A 19041-nucleotide genomic window follows, 5' to 3' on the forward strand; every position below is an offset into this window, starting at 1 on the left:
AAGCAACAAAAAAGTCAACAAAAACAGGACAAAAAATTCCAAAAATGACACAAATGAGACAAAAATGACAACAAAAGAAACAAAATGTCAAAAATGGTCAAACTAAAAAACCAGGACAAAAAAATAAAACACCAAACGACAAAAACGACACACAAAACAAAAAATAAAGCACAACACAAAATGACAACAAACAGCAAAAAACACAAACAAGACAAAAAGGAAACACAAAACCACAAAAAACTATAAACAATACAAAATATTACAAAAATGAGACATAAAAAAACAACGAGCAATCTAGTATTTTACTTTATGATCAAAACAACTTGTCATGGTCAAGAAATTATTTTAAATTTATAGTTTTACTAATTTACAATCTGCACTAACTGTAATTTTTACACTTTACAAAGTCGCCCCACGGGCCGGATTGGACCCTGTGGTGGACAGTTTTTGGCCGCATGTTTGACACCCCTGGTCTAGATGATCACCTGAAGACTGACGAAAGGAGTTTCTCACAATGTCTATATGAGTAAAAGACACAAACGTTGATGCTGTCAACCTGAATAACAGTAGTTGGGGTTTACAAATATTTTCAACTGTTCCAATACTTTACAGGGTTGTTGTTCTCTGGCCTCCTGTTAGTCACCAAATGTTGAGGCGGTTCTGTATAAAGAGGGTGATGGATCACCTACCACCACAGTATGACTGCCTGCATGATTATGAGGACATTTTAAGAGTCACAATTTTCAGGAGAGAGATGTATTTGCCCTGAATCCTATTGAAAATCGGTGTAAAAATATACATTTATTTATTAAATGGAATTTTCCCTGAAGGTCCAGCTAGCTTGAAAAATGTGATTGCGTTTTGAAAAGTGTTTCTGGCTCAATTGTACGACAAATATTTTTGACAAATTCTGTCCTTTCATTCAAACAACAGCTGACTGACCAAAGTTTTTTGGATCATAAACTCAATAATATATAAAAGGTAGATGCAAATGATGAAAGTTATTAAACTGTAAAACAATACCTACAAAATTACCTAGGAAATTACCTACAATGTAAGCCTCTCAAAGTGAAGTCAAGGTACATTTTATTTTACACAACTACTGGGGTGGGAGCAGAGTTTAAAAAAATGCCTAAAATCATTTTAAAATCGTCTTTCATCATGTCAGTCTGCAAAATATCAATGATTAGCAGGGAAAACTCACACTTGGCCTAAAAGATAAAAACAAATAAATAAAAAAAATTGTCAGTTCTTCCAGAGATGAGTGTGATCAATAGAAACCATTAGAGGAGAGGACCTGAATTCATGCAGAGATTAGAACAACTCACATCTTAATTGATGTAATTAATCCTCGAATTCTTTAACAGCCTGGCTATGAAGCCGTCATGTTTTCTATCTGCTGAACTTTTTGTGATCTTTCAAGGCCGATCTTCAGAGAAAAGGTTCATATTGTTTGTTGGAGATAACTTTAGAGCTCCATATATTTCTGACAGTGGTGATGCAAACGTACATGAGGGGGAAAATCAGCTACAGTATAGAACAGAAAAATGATCACTATAGATCATCCAGTCAGCTCCATAGCAACACTTCTGCGTGCGTTGTTTGGAAGTCATGGAATCAGAAGCCGAACGCCTATAAAAGGCCCACAGACCTTCGCTCTGTATCATTTTGCACTTTTGGACTTCACAAAACGACCTGACTGCTGGAAAGCTGCCATCTTTGGAGAGCTCAAGCTTAAAAGCATCTGAACTACCAAACTTTTGAAGAAAAAACTCGTCGGATCCGTAGAAGAAGAAGAAGAAGAGACCCAATCTTCAGGAGAGACCACCAACCAGAGAGGATCACCTGCTATTCGGAGGCCAGCAGACCGTAGTCAGCATGCCAGTAAGAACATTTCATTCGTGCTTTTCATGGGCCTAATTCGCTAATTTACCCCGTTAACAAAATAAAATATAATATAGATGAATATAGAATATGTTAAGTAAGGGAATGTTTGATGATTTGCTCAAAAATCCCAGTTTGGGTGACGTTTTGTTGATGTAAAATTGTTTTTTTTTTCAAGTTTTCTTGTATTAATGTTCCTCGTAAATGTGAGTGATTGTCATAAACTGTGGCGGTTAGAACCCAAGCAGCAGGCAGACAGACAGGCAGGTGAATAAATAAACAGGGTTTTAATCAGGACATCATAAAACACTCCACATGGGAGGTACAGAATATAAACAGAACGGGGAAACTAAACTGTAACTAAAGGCGACGGCGCGGGGCCGTCGGAGAGAGGTGACTCACGGAATGTCCGGGGAAACTGGAGACGAGGTGGGGGACAGAGCTGAGGGAGCCGGTGCTGGGGATGTGGCGAGGACTGAGGCAGGTGGACCGGAGCAGATGGATGAGGGGTACAGAAGGGACGAGGGATTCCAGGGTGAGGAGGGAAGACGGAGCAGGCAAGGTAATCCAAAGGAGACAGAGTCCAGGAAGCAATGTGTGCAAGACGGAGTGCAGCGTGTAATAGCCCAGCATCAGAGCTGTGAGGAGAGCCAGGCTTGATGCTGCAGCTGATTGGATTGTGAGCAGCTGTTGCTCCCTCACAGCTGATGGCAATCAGTTGGAGCGCAGAGCAGGCGAGGGAGGAGCCGTGACAGTGATATGTCAACAAAGCTGCAGTAACTTGAAAAACCGTGACTTTGGTTTTTGAGGGCCTAAATTTAGTCAAAATTGGCGTTCAAAGTTTTGGAAACAAGATGGAAACTGGGACATTTTTCATAAAATGCCGCTGGAAAAAGTGACATAATATTAGACATTTGTGTGCTTATTTGAGAAGTAAATGCTAATGATTGCCATTAGTTTAGCATGACTTAACACCAGATGTTCAAGGTGCGTAATTACGCATGCAGTTTTGTGATTTATTGCAATGATATTAAGTAAATGCCAAAACAGTTGCAGACAAGTGTTTGTTTAATAAAAAGGGAGTGTTTTTTGACTCTGAAATAACCCAGTTTGAGGGATACTGACATTCACGTGGTGTAAAATTGTTATTGTTTTTAAATTTCCTTGTATTACTGTTCCCAGTAAATGTGAGGATGTGTCAACAAAGCTGCAATAGCTTGAAAAACTGTGATATTGTTTACAGAGGGCATAAATTTTGTCAAAATTGGTGTTCAAAGTTTTGGAATCAAGATGGAAACTGGGACATTTTTCATAAAATGCTCCTTGAATAACGAGACTGTAAAGTGACAGAATGTTGAACATTTGTGTACTTATTTGAAAAGATAGCTGTTTTTGGTTGTTGTAGGCTTAACATGACCAAATGTTCAGCGTAATTACGCATGCAGTTTTGTTATTTATAGCAGTGATATTAAGTAATTGCGCAAACAGTCCCAGACAAGTGTTTGTTAAATAAAAATGGAGTATTTGTTGACTCTTTGAAATAACCCAGTTTGAGTATGCTGACATTCATGTGGTGTAAACTTGTTATTTCTGAGTTTTCCTTTATGAAAAGTCCTGGAGATGTGAGGGATGTATTAACAAAGTTGTAGTGACTTGAGGGGGACAAAAACAATTTATTTTGATTGTTTAAGGTGAATAATTTTGTTGAAATTTGCGTTAGAAATGAGTGAAACAAGATGGCAACTGGGCTATTTTTCAAAAGATACTCAAAAGTACACATTTTGGTTACCATGGAGAAGCTGGAAGTGCCAGGAGAACCGTGAGGAGGAAACGTCACGACGTCAGAACGCAGATGTAAACAGAGCAGCTGAGTTGAGCAGCTTAAAATGCTGTCAAGTTGTGATGATCCTGTACCTGTTGAGACGTTGTTTAAAACACAACCAGATTTGTGCTGTTCTGAGCTCAGAGCTGAACTCAGTGTCTGTTAGCGGACAAACTAATATCATAATATACTCCAAAATTCTACAGTAAAATCAGGTGATATTGTACATGGTAGTAGCTGGGATGACCCCTGACAAAACCACAGTGACAGATCTTTGTCACCGCTTAAGGATTTGGAGATATGGACAGTCAAAATCAGCAATTTTGGACATAGGTGATTGAAATTGCAGCATACTTTGACATTAATTTTCTCCAAAATTCTACAGTAAAATCAGGTGATATTCTGCATGGTGGTAGCTGGGATGACCCCTGACAAAGCCACAGTGACAGGTCTTTGTCACCGCCTAAGGATTTCCAGATATGGACAGTCAAAATCTGTATAACAGCATGTATTTGCAGCGGACGTCTCTCAGCCTGGCTGCTCAGCGCCTGTGATCGCATTACCGTATCACACAGAATAGCCGCGCAACGCCCAGAGTGCGGGCGGCTCACTTGACCGCAGTGTAATACTGCATGTGGTTTTGTGCGCTGCATCTGGCTAACTACAGCTGTTTTATTGCAGTGAGTATGAGAATGAATTTCAAAGTTTGTGAATAACTACTGTTATTTTGATGGTTTTCCTGGAAAAGTTGAGATCAAACGCTTCAAAAAAAAATCTGATAGATGTAAAAGTTACATCGGATTATTCTAAAGTAATTTTACAGATTTTCCTGCAATCGGTAATATAAACACACAACTGCATTTATTTATTTATTTTTTACCCCCAAATAGATATTGGTCAAAATGGCAGACAGACTATCATTGACTAAAACTTTTTCACAACGGAGGATGGAAAATGTAATGTTGCTGAATTGTGTATTTGAGACTTTGAGAAGTCTGAGAATTTACTGATGTTATATCAGAGATTGAGGTGTGTTCAGGGTAACAGTAAGGATGTCTATTACTATCAGCTGTAATATTAATGTGAGGCAGACTTTGTAGGAGGCAATTTGTGTGAGCTGTCAGTGACTGAGAACTACAAAACCTTTCAAAACATACAAACACAACTCACTTCAGTCATATGTTGCTTTTAAATCCACTGAAAATGAATTGAATGTGAGAAAAAGTTGATATTTGTTGACTTTTTTCTAACCTGACTGCTCCGTCTCTATCTCTATGATGATACAGATGCTGGCAGCTGCTTCACTCGCGAACTTTATACAACCATATCTGTACAAATTTCATAGAGCTGTCATTACAAATCAGTAATTGAAATCTCAGTTGCTTTTAATCAATTTTGCTTCAAATATCCTCATGGCTCAAATGTGTGTAATGCTTGCTGAATTGTTTTCGCTCAGTCTTTATCTGTGGTGCTCTTTGATTTGAGGTGTGTGGTGAAGTTAACAGAAGCACAGTGTCCATGTCAGCTCCTGTGTACCACAACATTGTATCTGACAGGCCATAGTTCCATCATCTAGCTTTGAACACAGTTTTGATGAGTTGTTCTCATATAAAGTTAATGATCTGATGACCAGTATATCCTCATGATGATTTGATGTGTGTTCATGAAGCAAATGTGTAAATGTTATGTCATCCACGCCGTCTGCCCGAGGGCCACCCAGCTCGCTGGGCTCCAGCTACCAGGCCCCTCGTCCGTAGTCGCACCGCTCGCAGGGTTGCAGCTGTCCAGGCTGCGCAGCTCGCAGCGTCGCGACTATCTATTTTTGAACTTTCCTGGAATGCGGATCTCCAGCTTGCGGCTCACTTTCTCAAACTCGTCTGGTTGGCAGCTCGTACGCTGATGGCTCTGCGGCTTGCCGACACTGAGCGAACTCTTCGGAGGCACTTTGCTAGCCGGCTCGTAGGCTCGTTGGGTGGAAGCTCTGGGGTGGAGGCTTGGAGGGAGGCTGCTCACTGGTTTGTACACAGCCTGGCCGAGGCCCGGTTGAATGCAGCTCAGGGTCACAGCTCGGTGGTTGTCAGCTCGCAGACTTGCAGCTGAACACTGTCCTGAGTCACTGCTAACCATGAATCCTCCACCTGTGCGCTTCTAGCTGCATTTAGCTGCCCTTCAAGCTCCAGGGACTAGGGCAAGATTTCTGAGGGTGTACAACTGGTGGCTGGAGAGAGGTAAGTATTAGCTGTGTGGTCTCCTCACTGTCAGAGGAGTTGTATGCCACATGGATTCCCAGCTTGCTGCATCTCGCTATGTATTATGTAGAGAAAAAAAAGGTGAGTTTCATGCTGATTTGACACTCTTCATGCTGTGGGTGTCTGATTGATATTTTTAAGATGTCAGCAGTCAAAGAAGCTCCCAAAAATTGTCCTTTAAAGAAAACTAGATCAGATTCTGCCGTGTTATTTTCTTTGTTTTCTTTCAGGAGAGATGTTGAATGACTCCATAACTCCAGGACAGGAAAGTGTGATGAGAGGGACAGAAGCGTGAACCCTGAGACGATAAGAAACAGGAACGACATTATGGAGACACTAGTATTCATTACATGGCATATATATGTAAAAAAAAAAAAAAAAAAAACCCCGTGATTCATGAGTGAATCAATTGATCCTACAGACGAGAGAGAAAAGTCTCAGAAAATGAGCCACAGCATCAGGATATGAGAAAAAATGATGTAAACTGATCCAGGACCAGCACATGGCATGTCTGACAACTGAAGCACACTGGCACATGAGATCCTTCATGTTAATATGCAGTTCTGTGGCTCAAATGCAATTATTTATCTCTGAATTGATGTGTTTTCTAAGCTCTCTGCTCTCTTCAAGACACGCAATAATCAGAAGGATCAGATAAGGACAGGGAGCCAGATGAAGGACAGCCCACAGGATAGGAATCCACATTTATGTAAGTAAGATGTGGAAAGAATACTTATTGTAGTGACATGGAAGATGAGACCAAAATAAGATGTAATTCTACTGTGTTATTATTTTGTGTGTCATCTGCCCCACAACAACAGGCATCCTCCATCCAGTAGCTGTTCCTGCTTTATCTCACAGAGCATAGGTCTGCAATTAGTGGCCCACGGGCCACATGTGGCCCGCAAGCAAAAACATCTGGCCCGTAAGATTGTTTGAACTAGAGAATGAAAATAACAAAATAAATTATACTTTTAAAAAATCGGACTGACAGTCTCAAAAAGCTCTTTATTTGGAAACTTCATTTTTCAGAACAGAAACATTTGAATCCATCTAAATTCTTATTTGTGATACGAGGGTGAATAAGCGCATCAGCGAGGTGCAGCGTGGACGCTCAACATGCAAAAACAAATGACGTCAGCGGACAGCGCCTGGTGCTGAAATTCTAGTCTCTAGAACACAAGTTGTCACTCAACTGCATTAATAAAACTGGCCAGGATGAATGCATAGTTCTCTGTCCATTCGTCATGAAAGATCCTGCCATTTTTTCCACAGCTAATAGCAACACGTGGAAATGTGTGTGTGTGGGTTGGTTGTTTTTTAATAAATGTGCAGATAACTAATAGTGCCCCCAATGGCCAGTCAGCAAATTTTACCTACATCAGCCTCAGTACGTCTGTTGTGTCATTTCACGAGCGCCTATCATTTTCATCCTCCCCTATTAATTCAATAAATTAACCATTGTTTTGGTTGTGGCTCACCATGTAATGGCTTGGAAAAAATCTGGCCCATCATAGAGGGACACAGGAGCTGGAGGACATCAGTCCATCACAGAGGTACAGAATTCAGGCTCACATTCACACATTCAGAATTACAGGTTAACCTTCCATGCATGTGTTTGGATTACAAGAAGAAGCTGGAGCCTCTGCAGAGAACCCAGCCAGGTGCAGAGAGAACATGAAATCCACACAGACAGCTGACAGTGCTAATCGTTGCATGTTTCTTCCCCCCCCCCCCCTTTCTAACACCATTTCAAAATTTTGCTGGGCAAAGAAACAGTGAGAGGAGCCCCAGGATGATCAAACATGGAAGGATCAGTCCAAGATGAGATGACGAAAAGCCCCAGACAGAAGAGTGAGACCCAGGAAAAGAAAGAACAGCAGCTCTGGTTAACTCCAAAGGTAACCATTCTAAATTAAAATGTCTCCACAGACACTGTTACAGCTGTAAATGAGGTGACATTCTGATATCTTGAGTTATATTCCTTGGAATGAAAAGATGAATTTAAACACTCTACTGCACCATTTATGTGCTTATGTGTTAACCTGTTTTTGTGTTTCAGCTGGCGCAGGACCTCTGTTGCGCTTCCTTCACCCCTACCGGTCGAGGCAGATGGCCGCCCTCCCTGAGCCTGGTTCTGTTGGAGGTTTTTCCCTCCCTGCTATCAGAGAGTTTTTTTTCCTCCCCGCTGTCACCTCGTGCTTGCTCAAAGGGAATCCAAAGAAAGCTGGATTTGTTGGGTTTCTCTGTTGATAATTGTTTTGATGAAACTGTCAAAAAGAGAGAACTTAAAATAAGTCTGTTTCTTTTAAAGGTTTATATTAGGACACCTTCCTTTGATCTTATACGTTTAAGAAGCATGTTTTAATGGCTACAAACTCAAAACCTGAGAGCACAATAAAACCACTGGTTACTAAAAAAATGTCTGAACCCACCCTGAAACTGTATAGTATTTGAATATACAAGTGGATGAATACAAAGGATAGTGCATTCACTGAATATAGAAATGCTGCATACGAAAGTGTTTAATGCTAATTTACATCCTTCATTCTGAGATTCAGACAGCTGCATAATGACAAAAATAAAACAATATGGTTAGACAAATCAAACAGAAAACACAAAAGAACAGTCAACAATATCTCAATGAAAGACACATCAGCAACACTACAATTAAATGTTTTTTTAGTTGTTACAATCTAAAAGATGGTAAAGGGGATGAAGAAAGTAACAATGATTTGAACCCAGGTTAAATAAAGAAAATTGAGACAAATTATGAAAAGAAAAGGTGATGAATGTTGATTTACACAACTTGATAACTTAAAACCACAGGGAAGCCCATATACCGCCTGGTAAAACGAAAAAGCTAAAGAACACAAAGAACAAAGAAAACTACCAAACTACTGCAGGCTCTTCAGCCACTGGAGGCCTGCAAAACGCACAAACAACAAACAGCTCCACAAAGCCGACAGGTCACCACTGCTCCACACAGGACTACTGAGAGAAGAGGCCAGAGAGTGAGAGCAAGACCACAGCTCACTCCTGCTACATGTACTCTCCTGCTTAATCAGACTAAACACTGGCACCTGCCACACCTTCACAGCAGCAGAGGAGCCTGGAGAGAGAGAGCGAGAGAGAGAGAACACAAAGCAGCACACCAACACACAGGGCACGTAACAGTTGTTTTACAAATACATTCTACTGTTACAATACTTTACAGGGTTGTTCTCTTGACTGCTGTTAGTCACACCCAGTCATCCATCCATCTATCCATCCATCCATCTATCCATCCATCCATCCATGTGAGTTTATAGGTCAAAAGAGAAGAGACGATATGAAACCATTTTAAAAGTGTCAGTCGTGACAGCAGACCTGACATACTGTGGGAGGCTGTTCTATAATCTAAAGGCCTCAAACACCAGATCTCCTCCAGCATCAGCCCTGACTGCAGAACAGCTCAGAGGTCTATTTCAGAGGACCTTGGGGTCAAGAGAGTGTGGGAGTTAAAAAAAAAACAGGGCGCAGACAGCCCATTAAAAGCCTTACACACAAGCAGCAAAAGCTTAAAGATGATCTGACGCTGTGTGGATATTTCTGGAGCCTGCCAGCAGCTTCTCTTTACAAGTTTTTGCAAAATTGTGCAAATTTTTAGTCTTTGAATTGCTGACTTTGTCAGTGGCTCTGGTTCTTTTTCAATTGTTCCTTTGAGAATCACTTGCGATAATCATATCCAGGCTGATACCACTGTGTTGAGTACTTTCTGAGGGAAAAAAATTAACAAATCTTAGATTCTTTCAACAAAAATAGTCTTTTTGTTATCTAAATAGTGATAAATTAATTAGAAATGCATTTGTAAATCTTAAACTGCAATTTTGTAAATCTATGATGCCCAGTTTCAAGAAAATATCACAGAACTCTATCATTTTAAAGCAGAAATAATTGCTTTAATCAAGTTACATATAAAATTAATTACCAAATGTACAACCATTAGATCGGTCCGCAGGCCACATGTTTGACACCCCTGTTTTAGAGGGACCCTGTGTTAAAGTACACACATAAAGTCTTTATTATTTCACTTTATGTTGTCTTCAAGAGGAGTATACATTACCAAATAAAGTTGTGTTTAATCAAAGGACTGTTGCAGCAATGGATGGTGGTTGCAGGACCCAATGAGAACCCGGTGGCAGCAAATTTTATAAGTAGTGGAGACATCTCAACAGGTTTATGCAGCCATGTAAGAAGCACAAACAGCTGCAGCACAGTGCAGATGTTTTGGGTAACAGTTACATAATATATTTAGTGTGAGCCCCCTTTGTCTTTAAAACTGCAAAGGTTCTCAATGGTACACTTAGTTTTTCCAGGTACTTTGCAGACAGGTTGTTCAGCATCTTGAAGAACTTGCCTCTTCATGTAATCTCAGACTGACTGACCATGATGTTGTATTCAGGGTCAATGGGGGGCCACATCTGCTGCAGGGCTGTGGGTGAAGATGTGTGTGTGAAGTCTTTCCTGATGGCTCCATAGTTGAGCCTTATTGTAAATATACAAGAGGTTGACTGCAGCACTGCTTATTGATTTTTTTTTTTTTACATGTATCTTTGAGCATTCGACACCCACTACACATTAATACAATGGTTTATTTACAGTTACTAGGCCTTGCTCATGGCTCATAGGAGGGCCGATAAAAGTGGAACTTCAAACATTAACATTGGCCTTGTTCCACTGCAGTGAACCAGCAACATCAGGGACCTGGACCTGTCACATCAGACTCCTATGCAGCCATTATGAGTTATTTATTACACCACAGCATTTCCTACTTTTACGTCCAAACCACTGCTTGGGAAAAGGTCAATATGGCACAGCCTTGCTCAGTATCATAAGTAAGATGCCTGCATTGTATACAAATGTGGCTGTTTCAGTATAGAAGGTATTAATAATGATGCCATTATTCAATTAAATTTGCTGTGTTTGGCCTTTGGACGGTGATGTGTGATATCTGGAAACCCAAGTCTGAAAAACACATTTATAAATGCTGTACAGTTGCTTTAGAAAGTATAAAGACTAGACATTTTTTTCAGTGATGTACAGAAAGTATTCAGACCCCTTGAAATTTTTCACTCTCTGTGTCATTGCAGCCATTTGCCAAAATCAAAAAAGTTCATTTTATTTCTCATTAATGTACACTCAGCACCCCATCGTGACAGAAAAAACAGATATGTAGAATTTTTTTGCAAATTTATTCAAAAAGGGAAAAACTGAAATATGACATGGTCAGAAGTATTCAGACCCTTTGCAGTGACATTCATATTTAACTCACATGCTGTCCATTTCTTCTGATCCTCCTAGAGATGGTTCTGCTTCTTTATTGGAGTCCAGCTGTGTTTAATTAAACTGATTGGACTTGATTAGGAAAGGCACACACCTGTCTATATAAGACAAGAAGAACCCGAAGATCACTGTGGCTGAGCTCCACAGATGCAGTCAGGAGATAGGAGAAAGTTCCACAAAGTCAACTATCACTGCAGCCCTCCACCAGTCGGGGCTTTATGGCAGAGTGGCCCGACGGAAGCCTCTCCTCAGTGCAAGACACATGAAAGCACGCATAGAATTTGCCAAAAAACACATGAAGGACTCCCAGACTATGAGAAATAAGATTCTCTGGTCTGATGAGACCAAGATTGAACTTTTTGGTGTTAATTCTAAGCGGTATGTGTGGAGAAAACCAGGCACTGCTCATCACCTGCCCAATACAATCCCTACAGCGAAACATGGTGGTGGGAGCATCATCTTGTGGGGGTGTTTTCAGCTGAAGGGACAGGACGACTGGTTGCAATTGGAGGAAGGATGAATGCGGCCAAGTACAGAGATATCCTGGAGGAAAACCTCTTCCAGAGTGTTCAGGACATCAGACTGGGCCGAAGGTTCACCTTTCAACAGGACAATGACCCTAAGCACACAGCTAAAATAACAAAGGAGTGGCTTCAGAACAACTCTGTGACCGTTCTTGACTGGCCTAGCCAGAGCCCTGACCTCAACCCAATTGAGCATCTCTGGAGAGACCTCAAAATGGCTGTCCACCAACGTTCACCATCCAACCTGACAGAACTGGAGAGGATCTACAAGGAAGAATGGCAGAGAATCCCCAAATCCAGGTGTGAAAAACTTGTTACGTCATTCCCAAGAAGACTCATGGCTGTACTAGCTGAAAAGGGTGCTTCTACTCAATACTGAGCACAGGGTCTGAATACTTATGACCATGTGATATTTCAGTTTTTCTTTTTTAATAAATTTGCAAAAAAAATCCTACATTTCTGTTTTTTCTGTCAAGATGGGGTGTTGAATGTACATTAATGAGAAATAAAATGAACTTTTTTGATTTTGGTAAATGGCTACAATGACACAGAGAGTGAAAAATTTCAAGGGGTCTGAATACTTTCCGTACCCACTGTACATAATTATTCTCATTGATGATTAATCTGTTGCTTATTTTCTGGATTAACTGATCAGTTCTTTACTTTCTAAAATTTCTGACCAGATTCAGTTTACTATCACAGCAAACAAAAGAAACCATTTTTTTTTTTTAAATGAAAAAAATGGGATCGGATAATTTACTAATTTTCTTTAAGATTCTTATCACCTGCTCAATAATCAAAATCATTGATTTACTTTCATATTTGGCAGCTACATTTTTGAGTAATCATTGCAGCTCCCACTGGAAGATGAAGTGCTGCCTGCATTCATGCCTTCCTCAGGTCTGACCAGTCACCTTGTCCCTACTGCACAGAAACACACCCATAGTATGATACCTCCACCATGCTTCACTGTAGGGAAGTCACTGTATCATGTAGTGCTTCAAGTTCTGTCAAAATACTGTAGTTAGATTTTTGTCCTATCAGAGAATTCTTTTAGTCCTTTAGATGCAGTTTTTGCTATTCTTAAAAACATGATTTTTACTCCTACATTTGGGCTATTGATGATTACCAATGGATAAATGCAAATTTGACTTCTTTAAAATTACTTTCCAAATGGACAAAAAGCAAAGAGATCCAAATACTTTCCAAAATAATAAACACTACATTGGAACTGCAACCTGGAGGTCTGGGCCCTTACAAATGGCTGGAAGTTGTGTAACCAGCTGGAAAAGCAGAGGAAAAACTTATTAAAAAAAGAAATAAAAATGTATCTTTAAATTCTGATTCCTTGCAAATATCCAGCAATTTACATCTTCAAGTCTGGTATATCATTAAAACTTATTAACATTCAGTGCTTGCCAACAATACAGATGAAATAAGAATTTCAAACTCCACATGCTGAGGAAGTCAAGGAGATAGTTGAAAGCTCCTTAGTAAGTATAACTTGAGTTGAAATGCAGTATGAAAAAAGCAGCAAGCAGCAAGATCAGAAAAGTCAAAATAGACGCTGGAAAGGGTGCAAAAATATTTATTGCTAATAAACCTGTAGTCAGTTGGTGTATATTTGCTTTATATTTACAATAAGAGTACAGAGGAATGGGAATGCGAAAGAAAAATCCCAACCATTTAAATAAATACAAAGGGACTGCCACTGAACAAGACTACAAACATAAACCAACTCCAACAACTCCTAAACAGCTGGACCAATGATTGCAGTAGGAAAAAAAACTCTATATAAATTTTCATATATATATATATATATTTAAATTATAGTCAGTGAATCCAGCCCTATGCATTCAGCTGTCACCTTCCACCGGTCTTAGATTTTTTTTCCAAGGACTGCAGAGAACATCTTTGATGTTAATTTGGAAGTGAAGCGATGAAGCAACATGGGCAAGGACTTGTTTTCTACTGCAGACGAGCATTTTGTTCCATAGCTTGTTTACCGAGTAACACTTCCATCAGTGCTGGAATGACAATGGAGTGGAGGAGCGTTAACGTGCAGATTGACCGCCAGACTAGTTCCTATGGTTTTGTTATGCAGGTATTATTCACCAATATGTAGTGTGTTTAGCCACTGAACATCACATTTATGCTTTGGCTAGCAACAGTCTAGAGTTAAAACAGTAGCTTACACGGTCATAGTTTTAGTGTATGTATGACAGATGCTCATTTAAAAATAGTATTTACAGTAAGACATGGCAGAAAAAAAATCAACAATACAAAAAATGTCACAGTTAACTGAAGTGCATGGAATGCAAACTCTAGACATGAAATTCAAACTTCATACCATGTTTTTTAATAACATATGATCTGTGTTTGGTGACCAGTGTGTAGTGTTACTAAATAAGTAATTACAGAGCTAAAATATAGTGGGCTTCTAAACATGCAGCAAGGTAGGTAGACATTACGCGTCACTGTCAGAACTCCTTAGTGTCTTTATTTTCAAAGAGGTGGAGTCTCTGCTCCGCCGTCAGCCCTTCCTTCAGACTCTGGAGGAACGAAGAAATGAGAAGGCAGATGTTAATGATAAACAGGATAAACAGAACTTTGTTTGGCCAGATGTGCAGTTTCTGAGCAGGCAGTGAATCCCTCGTCAGTTTAAATCTGTTGTCACCCAGTGATTATATCTCTAAAATGGAGAGTCCACACACCACAAGCAAACTTTTGGATACCATGTGTGCTACGAAGCCCCAAAAGTCACAAACCGCAACAAAAATAAGAGTTACATTAAACCAATAAACAGTGTTAGTTAAGTGTATTTTTTTAAATTTTCAATTTAAACTTAATGTATTTCATACTTTCTGATTTATTCCCTTGAGTTTTCAGGCTTGCAGTTCTTATTAAAAAAAATCTTAGCCTATTAATTCAGTTTCTACTTTTTATTAACCATAATTTTTAGTTATCATTTTGCACGCAAACATGGCTAACATATTTTAAATTTGAACACACAAAGTGCTAGTCTTTCATTTAGTTGCCTAACTCCAGCTAAGCTGAACTGCAATAAAACTATAATACATACATAAATGTATTACATATGGTACACAACATAATGCATATTCTTGGAATTATTATTGAATTAGACTCCAAGCTAACACTAATGATGCTACCTAGCTAAGATTAGGACAAGTTACGGTTATTTACATAGGACATTTAAAATAACGTGAAGCCAAAGTAAGAATGAAGTTCAATACATTAAATCACACATTCTAATACATGAATAATTTATAAGACTGGTAGCAAAAACAAAGTTTTACATCTTATTTATTTGTTACACAGTTTGGATAAGAGCCTTGAAACCCGTTGTTCTAAACTTCATAGTACTTACTGCTCTGTCTTTGTATGACAGAACACAACTAATTCATTGAAAATTCAGTTGTATATTTGCTTTTTAATGGTTTTAAGGCTTCACTGTCTGTAAGAAGCTGTTAATAAAACACTGTATATGGCTGCTAAAGTGACAAGACCCACAGATCAGTAATCACTGAAAATGTCAGACACGCTGTCACTCTGCCAGACATTTGCTCTTCACCACCATGCATCCGTGGAATGAGATATTGGTGCATACTAATGTGCAGCAGTGACTCAAATCTCTTAACTGGCTTTAGAAGTGGAGGACAAGAGGGTGCGCTTAACCCACCCATGGGTGCGTCTGCTTTGGTTTACCTAAAGGAGAAGGGGAAGGAGGCTTACACGTCCTCAGCAGCCCTAACTGTCCCAGGGCATGTCACGACTCACAGACTGAGGACAGAAGGGGGAAACACACCAGCAAAAGTGTGTTAGACTACTGTGGTCTTTCATTTGTAACACAATCCTATGCCTGCAGTTCTGATGGAGTCACAACATGAACAACTGTGAAATGCAGCCAGTGGGCAAGCAGTGCTGCATGCAACTTTGCAGGTGACCTGTAGATGGCAGCAAGTCATTGGCTTCTCAGGTTTTGCGTGGTGGGAGAGAACTAGTGGACTGCTGTCAGTCCTCAATCTGCTGGGGCTTCAGCAGTGACAGTAATGACAATGACAATCCTGAATTAAAATCATAGTGAAATGGACGACTGATTTCATTCTTAAAGGGCTCTCTCGTGTGAAACTCACCTTGGACCTCATGGTGCGCTCTGAGCGTTTGGCAGCAGCAGCTGCCATCTTGAGGATGTCAGGGTTGCTTTTGGACTTCATGATATCTATGAGGGAAACAAGTCCATTAAAATCCAGGAAAAAGTGAGTCTAGCACTCACATGTAGTGAATTTAGTTACCACAGTGTGTTTAGAGTATAGTTTCATACCATATCCCCCCCGTTCTACTTCCTCCAGCGACGGCTCCCCGAGCGCCTCGTGAGCCAGCTGCAGCTGATCTCTGAGTCGGCCCAGATCTCGCTCTGCTTTGGCTTTGACGATGCTCAGCTCCGTGTAGATGTCCTTATACTTATCTGTTGCATATTTCTTGTCCTGAAAACACATTGTTTAGCAGTTCAGACACAGGACAACCATCCATATGTGCCTCTGAGCTTCTGAATATCTCCTGCTCAAACTACTTCCAGGAGGCATGCTGTTCTAACAGGAATAAATACGATTAAAAAATGTACTCTTTGGGCGGCTTGGAGTTCGTCTTTGAGGGAGTTGATTTCCTGCTTTAGGTACTGGACCTCTGACTCCTTTACCCTCAGCATTACCTGGAAAATAAGAAAAGAATGAGGAAAAAGTAGATGAAAAGCTGAGGTTACAAACAAGAGGGAAGCTACTTTCTGGGATGGAACATTTGTTGAAGATAATCAGCCGGTATGTAAAACCTAATCAGCACAGTGCAATTTTCATATGCATTACATGCAGAATTGTATCCACACTACTTCACTGCTTTTCTAGAACCTTACTTCTAACTCATAGAGCTCTTTTCCCTGTATTGTGGTGTTTGTGTCTCCCACTCCGTCCTCAGACGTCATCGAGCGCATCTTGGTGATCTCTGCTGCCAGACGGTTGTTCAGCTCCTAAAAACATCCCAGAGGAGAAGCTCAGCAGAACGGCAGCTAATGACTGTTTAACACAACAGTCCCTCAGCAAATATTTGTACACAGTGGAGGTGGGTTTGCCAGTGTTTGTGTATGCACCTGGTTGTGTGCGTTTAGCTCCTGGTTTTCCCTCTGACACTGCCGGAGGGCCTGCCTCTCAGCCTCAAGCGCCTGGGCCAGGTGGGCGTTTTCCAGGCACTTCTGGGAATACTGCTCCGACAACACCTCAATCTCCCGCTGGAAGGAACACAGCTCCTCCCTGAAACACAACGCAATACCACGCTGAGAGATAAACTAACAGCAGCAGTAAAATCCTGAAAGCAGTGGTTTGGTTAAATGGTCAATATTTATAGTAATGACAGATCTGTGCTGAGAGCAGTTTGTTATAAAGCGATTTATGTATTTTTGTATCAAACTGTGGTTCAGCACTGTTATACTGTCTTTAGAGTGAACTGTTAGTGCAGGGGTGTCAAGATCCGTTCCTGGAGGGCCACTATCCTGCATGTTTTAGCTGTTTCCCTCTTCCAACACACCTGATTCAAATGATCAGGCTCGTTATCAGGCTTCTGCTGAGCTTGATGATAAGCTGGAAGTGTTGGAAGAGGGAAACATCTAAAACATGCAGGATAGTGGCCCTCCAGGAACTGAGTTTGACACCCCTGTGTTAGTGTATTACCTCAAGACATTTTCATTAAAAAAATCCTTTTAATCCTAGAACAAAGTGCAAAAAGAGTCAAGAAACCTTTGACCCTACAACCATACAATCTGATTTACTGTCAACACCTGCACTTCCACACATGTCACCACGTGAAGTGTTAGAGCGTGTTGAAAACAGGCAGGTGAGCAGTGAACACACAGCACCTCCATGCAGGCCACAGCAAGTCCTGAGTGACACCTGCACAGTCTGATATTCAGCACTTTATCAGTTGAAATGAAACCTTCTGTAATGAATGAGGCTTGTCTTAAAAAACCCCTACAGGGCAGCATTTTGACAGGACAAGCTGACAGATGGAAGCCAAGGAGTGGCTTCAGAAAAGCTGATAACAGTTTTTACATTACAGCAGAATAGCAAGTAGGGATCCCTTAGTGCTCTCTGTGGACTGGGACACTGTTTCTAATTCACTGCAAACATACTTCTGGATTGATATTTTGATGTGTTGGCAATAAGGAGTACACCAGGAGTAGTACGTATGTATTTAGTGCAGCTTCATCCGTTTTGCACTCCGTAAAACACTCCAAAGCACATTTACATCCAACATACAATGCCTATAAATGTGCACCCCATCCCCACATCATGATGTTGCCACCACCATGCTTCACGGTGGAGATGTGCAGTGTTTGGTGTTCGCCAAACATAACATCTAGTCTGATGGCCAAAAAGGTCAATTTTTGTCTCATCAGACCAAAGAACCTTCTTCCAACTGACCTCGGAGTCTCCCACATGCCTTTGGGATTCCAGGCGAGATTTCATCTGAGTTATTTTTAACACTGGCTTTTTCTTTGCCACTTTTCCATACAGCTTTGACTTGTGAAGACCCCAATCAACAATTGTTGTATGTACAGTCTCTTCCATCTGAGCCACTGAAGCTTTTAACTTCTTCAGAGTGATCGTAGGTGTCTTGGTGGCCTCCCTCACCAGTCTTCTTCTTGCCCGGTCATTCAGTTTGTGAGGATGGCCAGCTCTAGGCAGATTTAAACAAGTGCCATACTCCTTCCATTTCTTAATTATGGATTTAGCTGAACTTTGTGGGATATCTAGTGAGTTGGAAATCTTTTTGTAGCCATCACCTGACATACTTTTCAATGATCTTTTCTCTGAGTTACCGTCATTTCCGGACTATTGAGCGCACTTGAATATAAGCCGCACCCATTAAAATTAAAAAGCAAAAGGTTTTGTACATATATAATCCGCTCCTGACTGTAAACTGCAGGTGTCCACGTTGTAACATGAGATATTTAGACAGAAATATTTAAAAAAAACTTTTAATTAAATAAAGTTTTTTTTCCGAACACTGCCTGTAACACGGCAGTAAAAAACATTGAGTCAGTTCACGCTGCTGACTCCAATGTCTCACCATGGATTCATTGATGCCAAGCTTTCGTGGAGCAGCTCTATTTGATTCAACAGCGAAATCGATTGCCTTTAACTTAAAAGCTGCATCATATCCATTTTTT

General features: G+C 40.4%; 1 protein-coding gene and 1 long non-coding RNA gene across 5 annotated transcripts in view; one reads left to right on the forward strand and one right to left on the reverse strand.

The window, feature by feature from the left end:
* Window positions 1-5468: 5468 nt before the first annotated feature.
* Window positions 5469-8370, forward strand: LOC127531037 (uncharacterized). Its single transcript, XR_007937881.1, has 3 exons — window positions 5469-7511; window positions 7735-7856; window positions 8018-8370. It is a non-coding gene; the product is annotated as an uncharacterized LOC127531037 (long non-coding RNA).
* Window positions 8371-13376: 5006 nt separating this feature from the next.
* mprip (myosin phosphatase Rho interacting protein) overlaps window positions 13377-19041 on the reverse strand; it is a 52896-nt gene continuing 47231 nt past the window's right edge. For 3 of the 4 annotated variants that reach the window (XM_051939116.1, XM_051939118.1, XM_051939119.1), the window contains 6 exons: window positions 16966-17125; window positions 16732-16845; window positions 16447-16533; window positions 16147-16309; window positions 15959-16044; window positions 13377-14356 (listed from right to left, as the gene is read on the reverse strand). In XM_051939116.1, coding sequence (XP_051795076.1) covers window positions 14285-14356; window positions 15959-16044; window positions 16147-16309; window positions 16447-16533; window positions 16732-16845; window positions 16966-17125 — 682 coding nt within the window. In that variant the 3' untranslated portion in view covers window positions 13377-14284. Of the gene's footprint in view, window positions 14357-15530; window positions 15606-15958; window positions 16045-16146; window positions 16310-16446; window positions 16534-16731; window positions 16846-16965; window positions 17126-19041 lie in introns of all 4 variants that reach the window. The other variant, XM_051939117.1, reaches the window with a different exon arrangement.

This window comes from Acanthochromis polyacanthus, chromosome 19 (assembly GCF_021347895.1).
Source record: "Acanthochromis polyacanthus isolate Apoly-LR-REF ecotype Palm Island chromosome 19, KAUST_Apoly_ChrSc, whole genome shotgun sequence".
NCBI classification, from domain to species: Eukaryota; Metazoa; Chordata; class Actinopteri; family Pomacentridae; genus Acanthochromis; species Acanthochromis polyacanthus.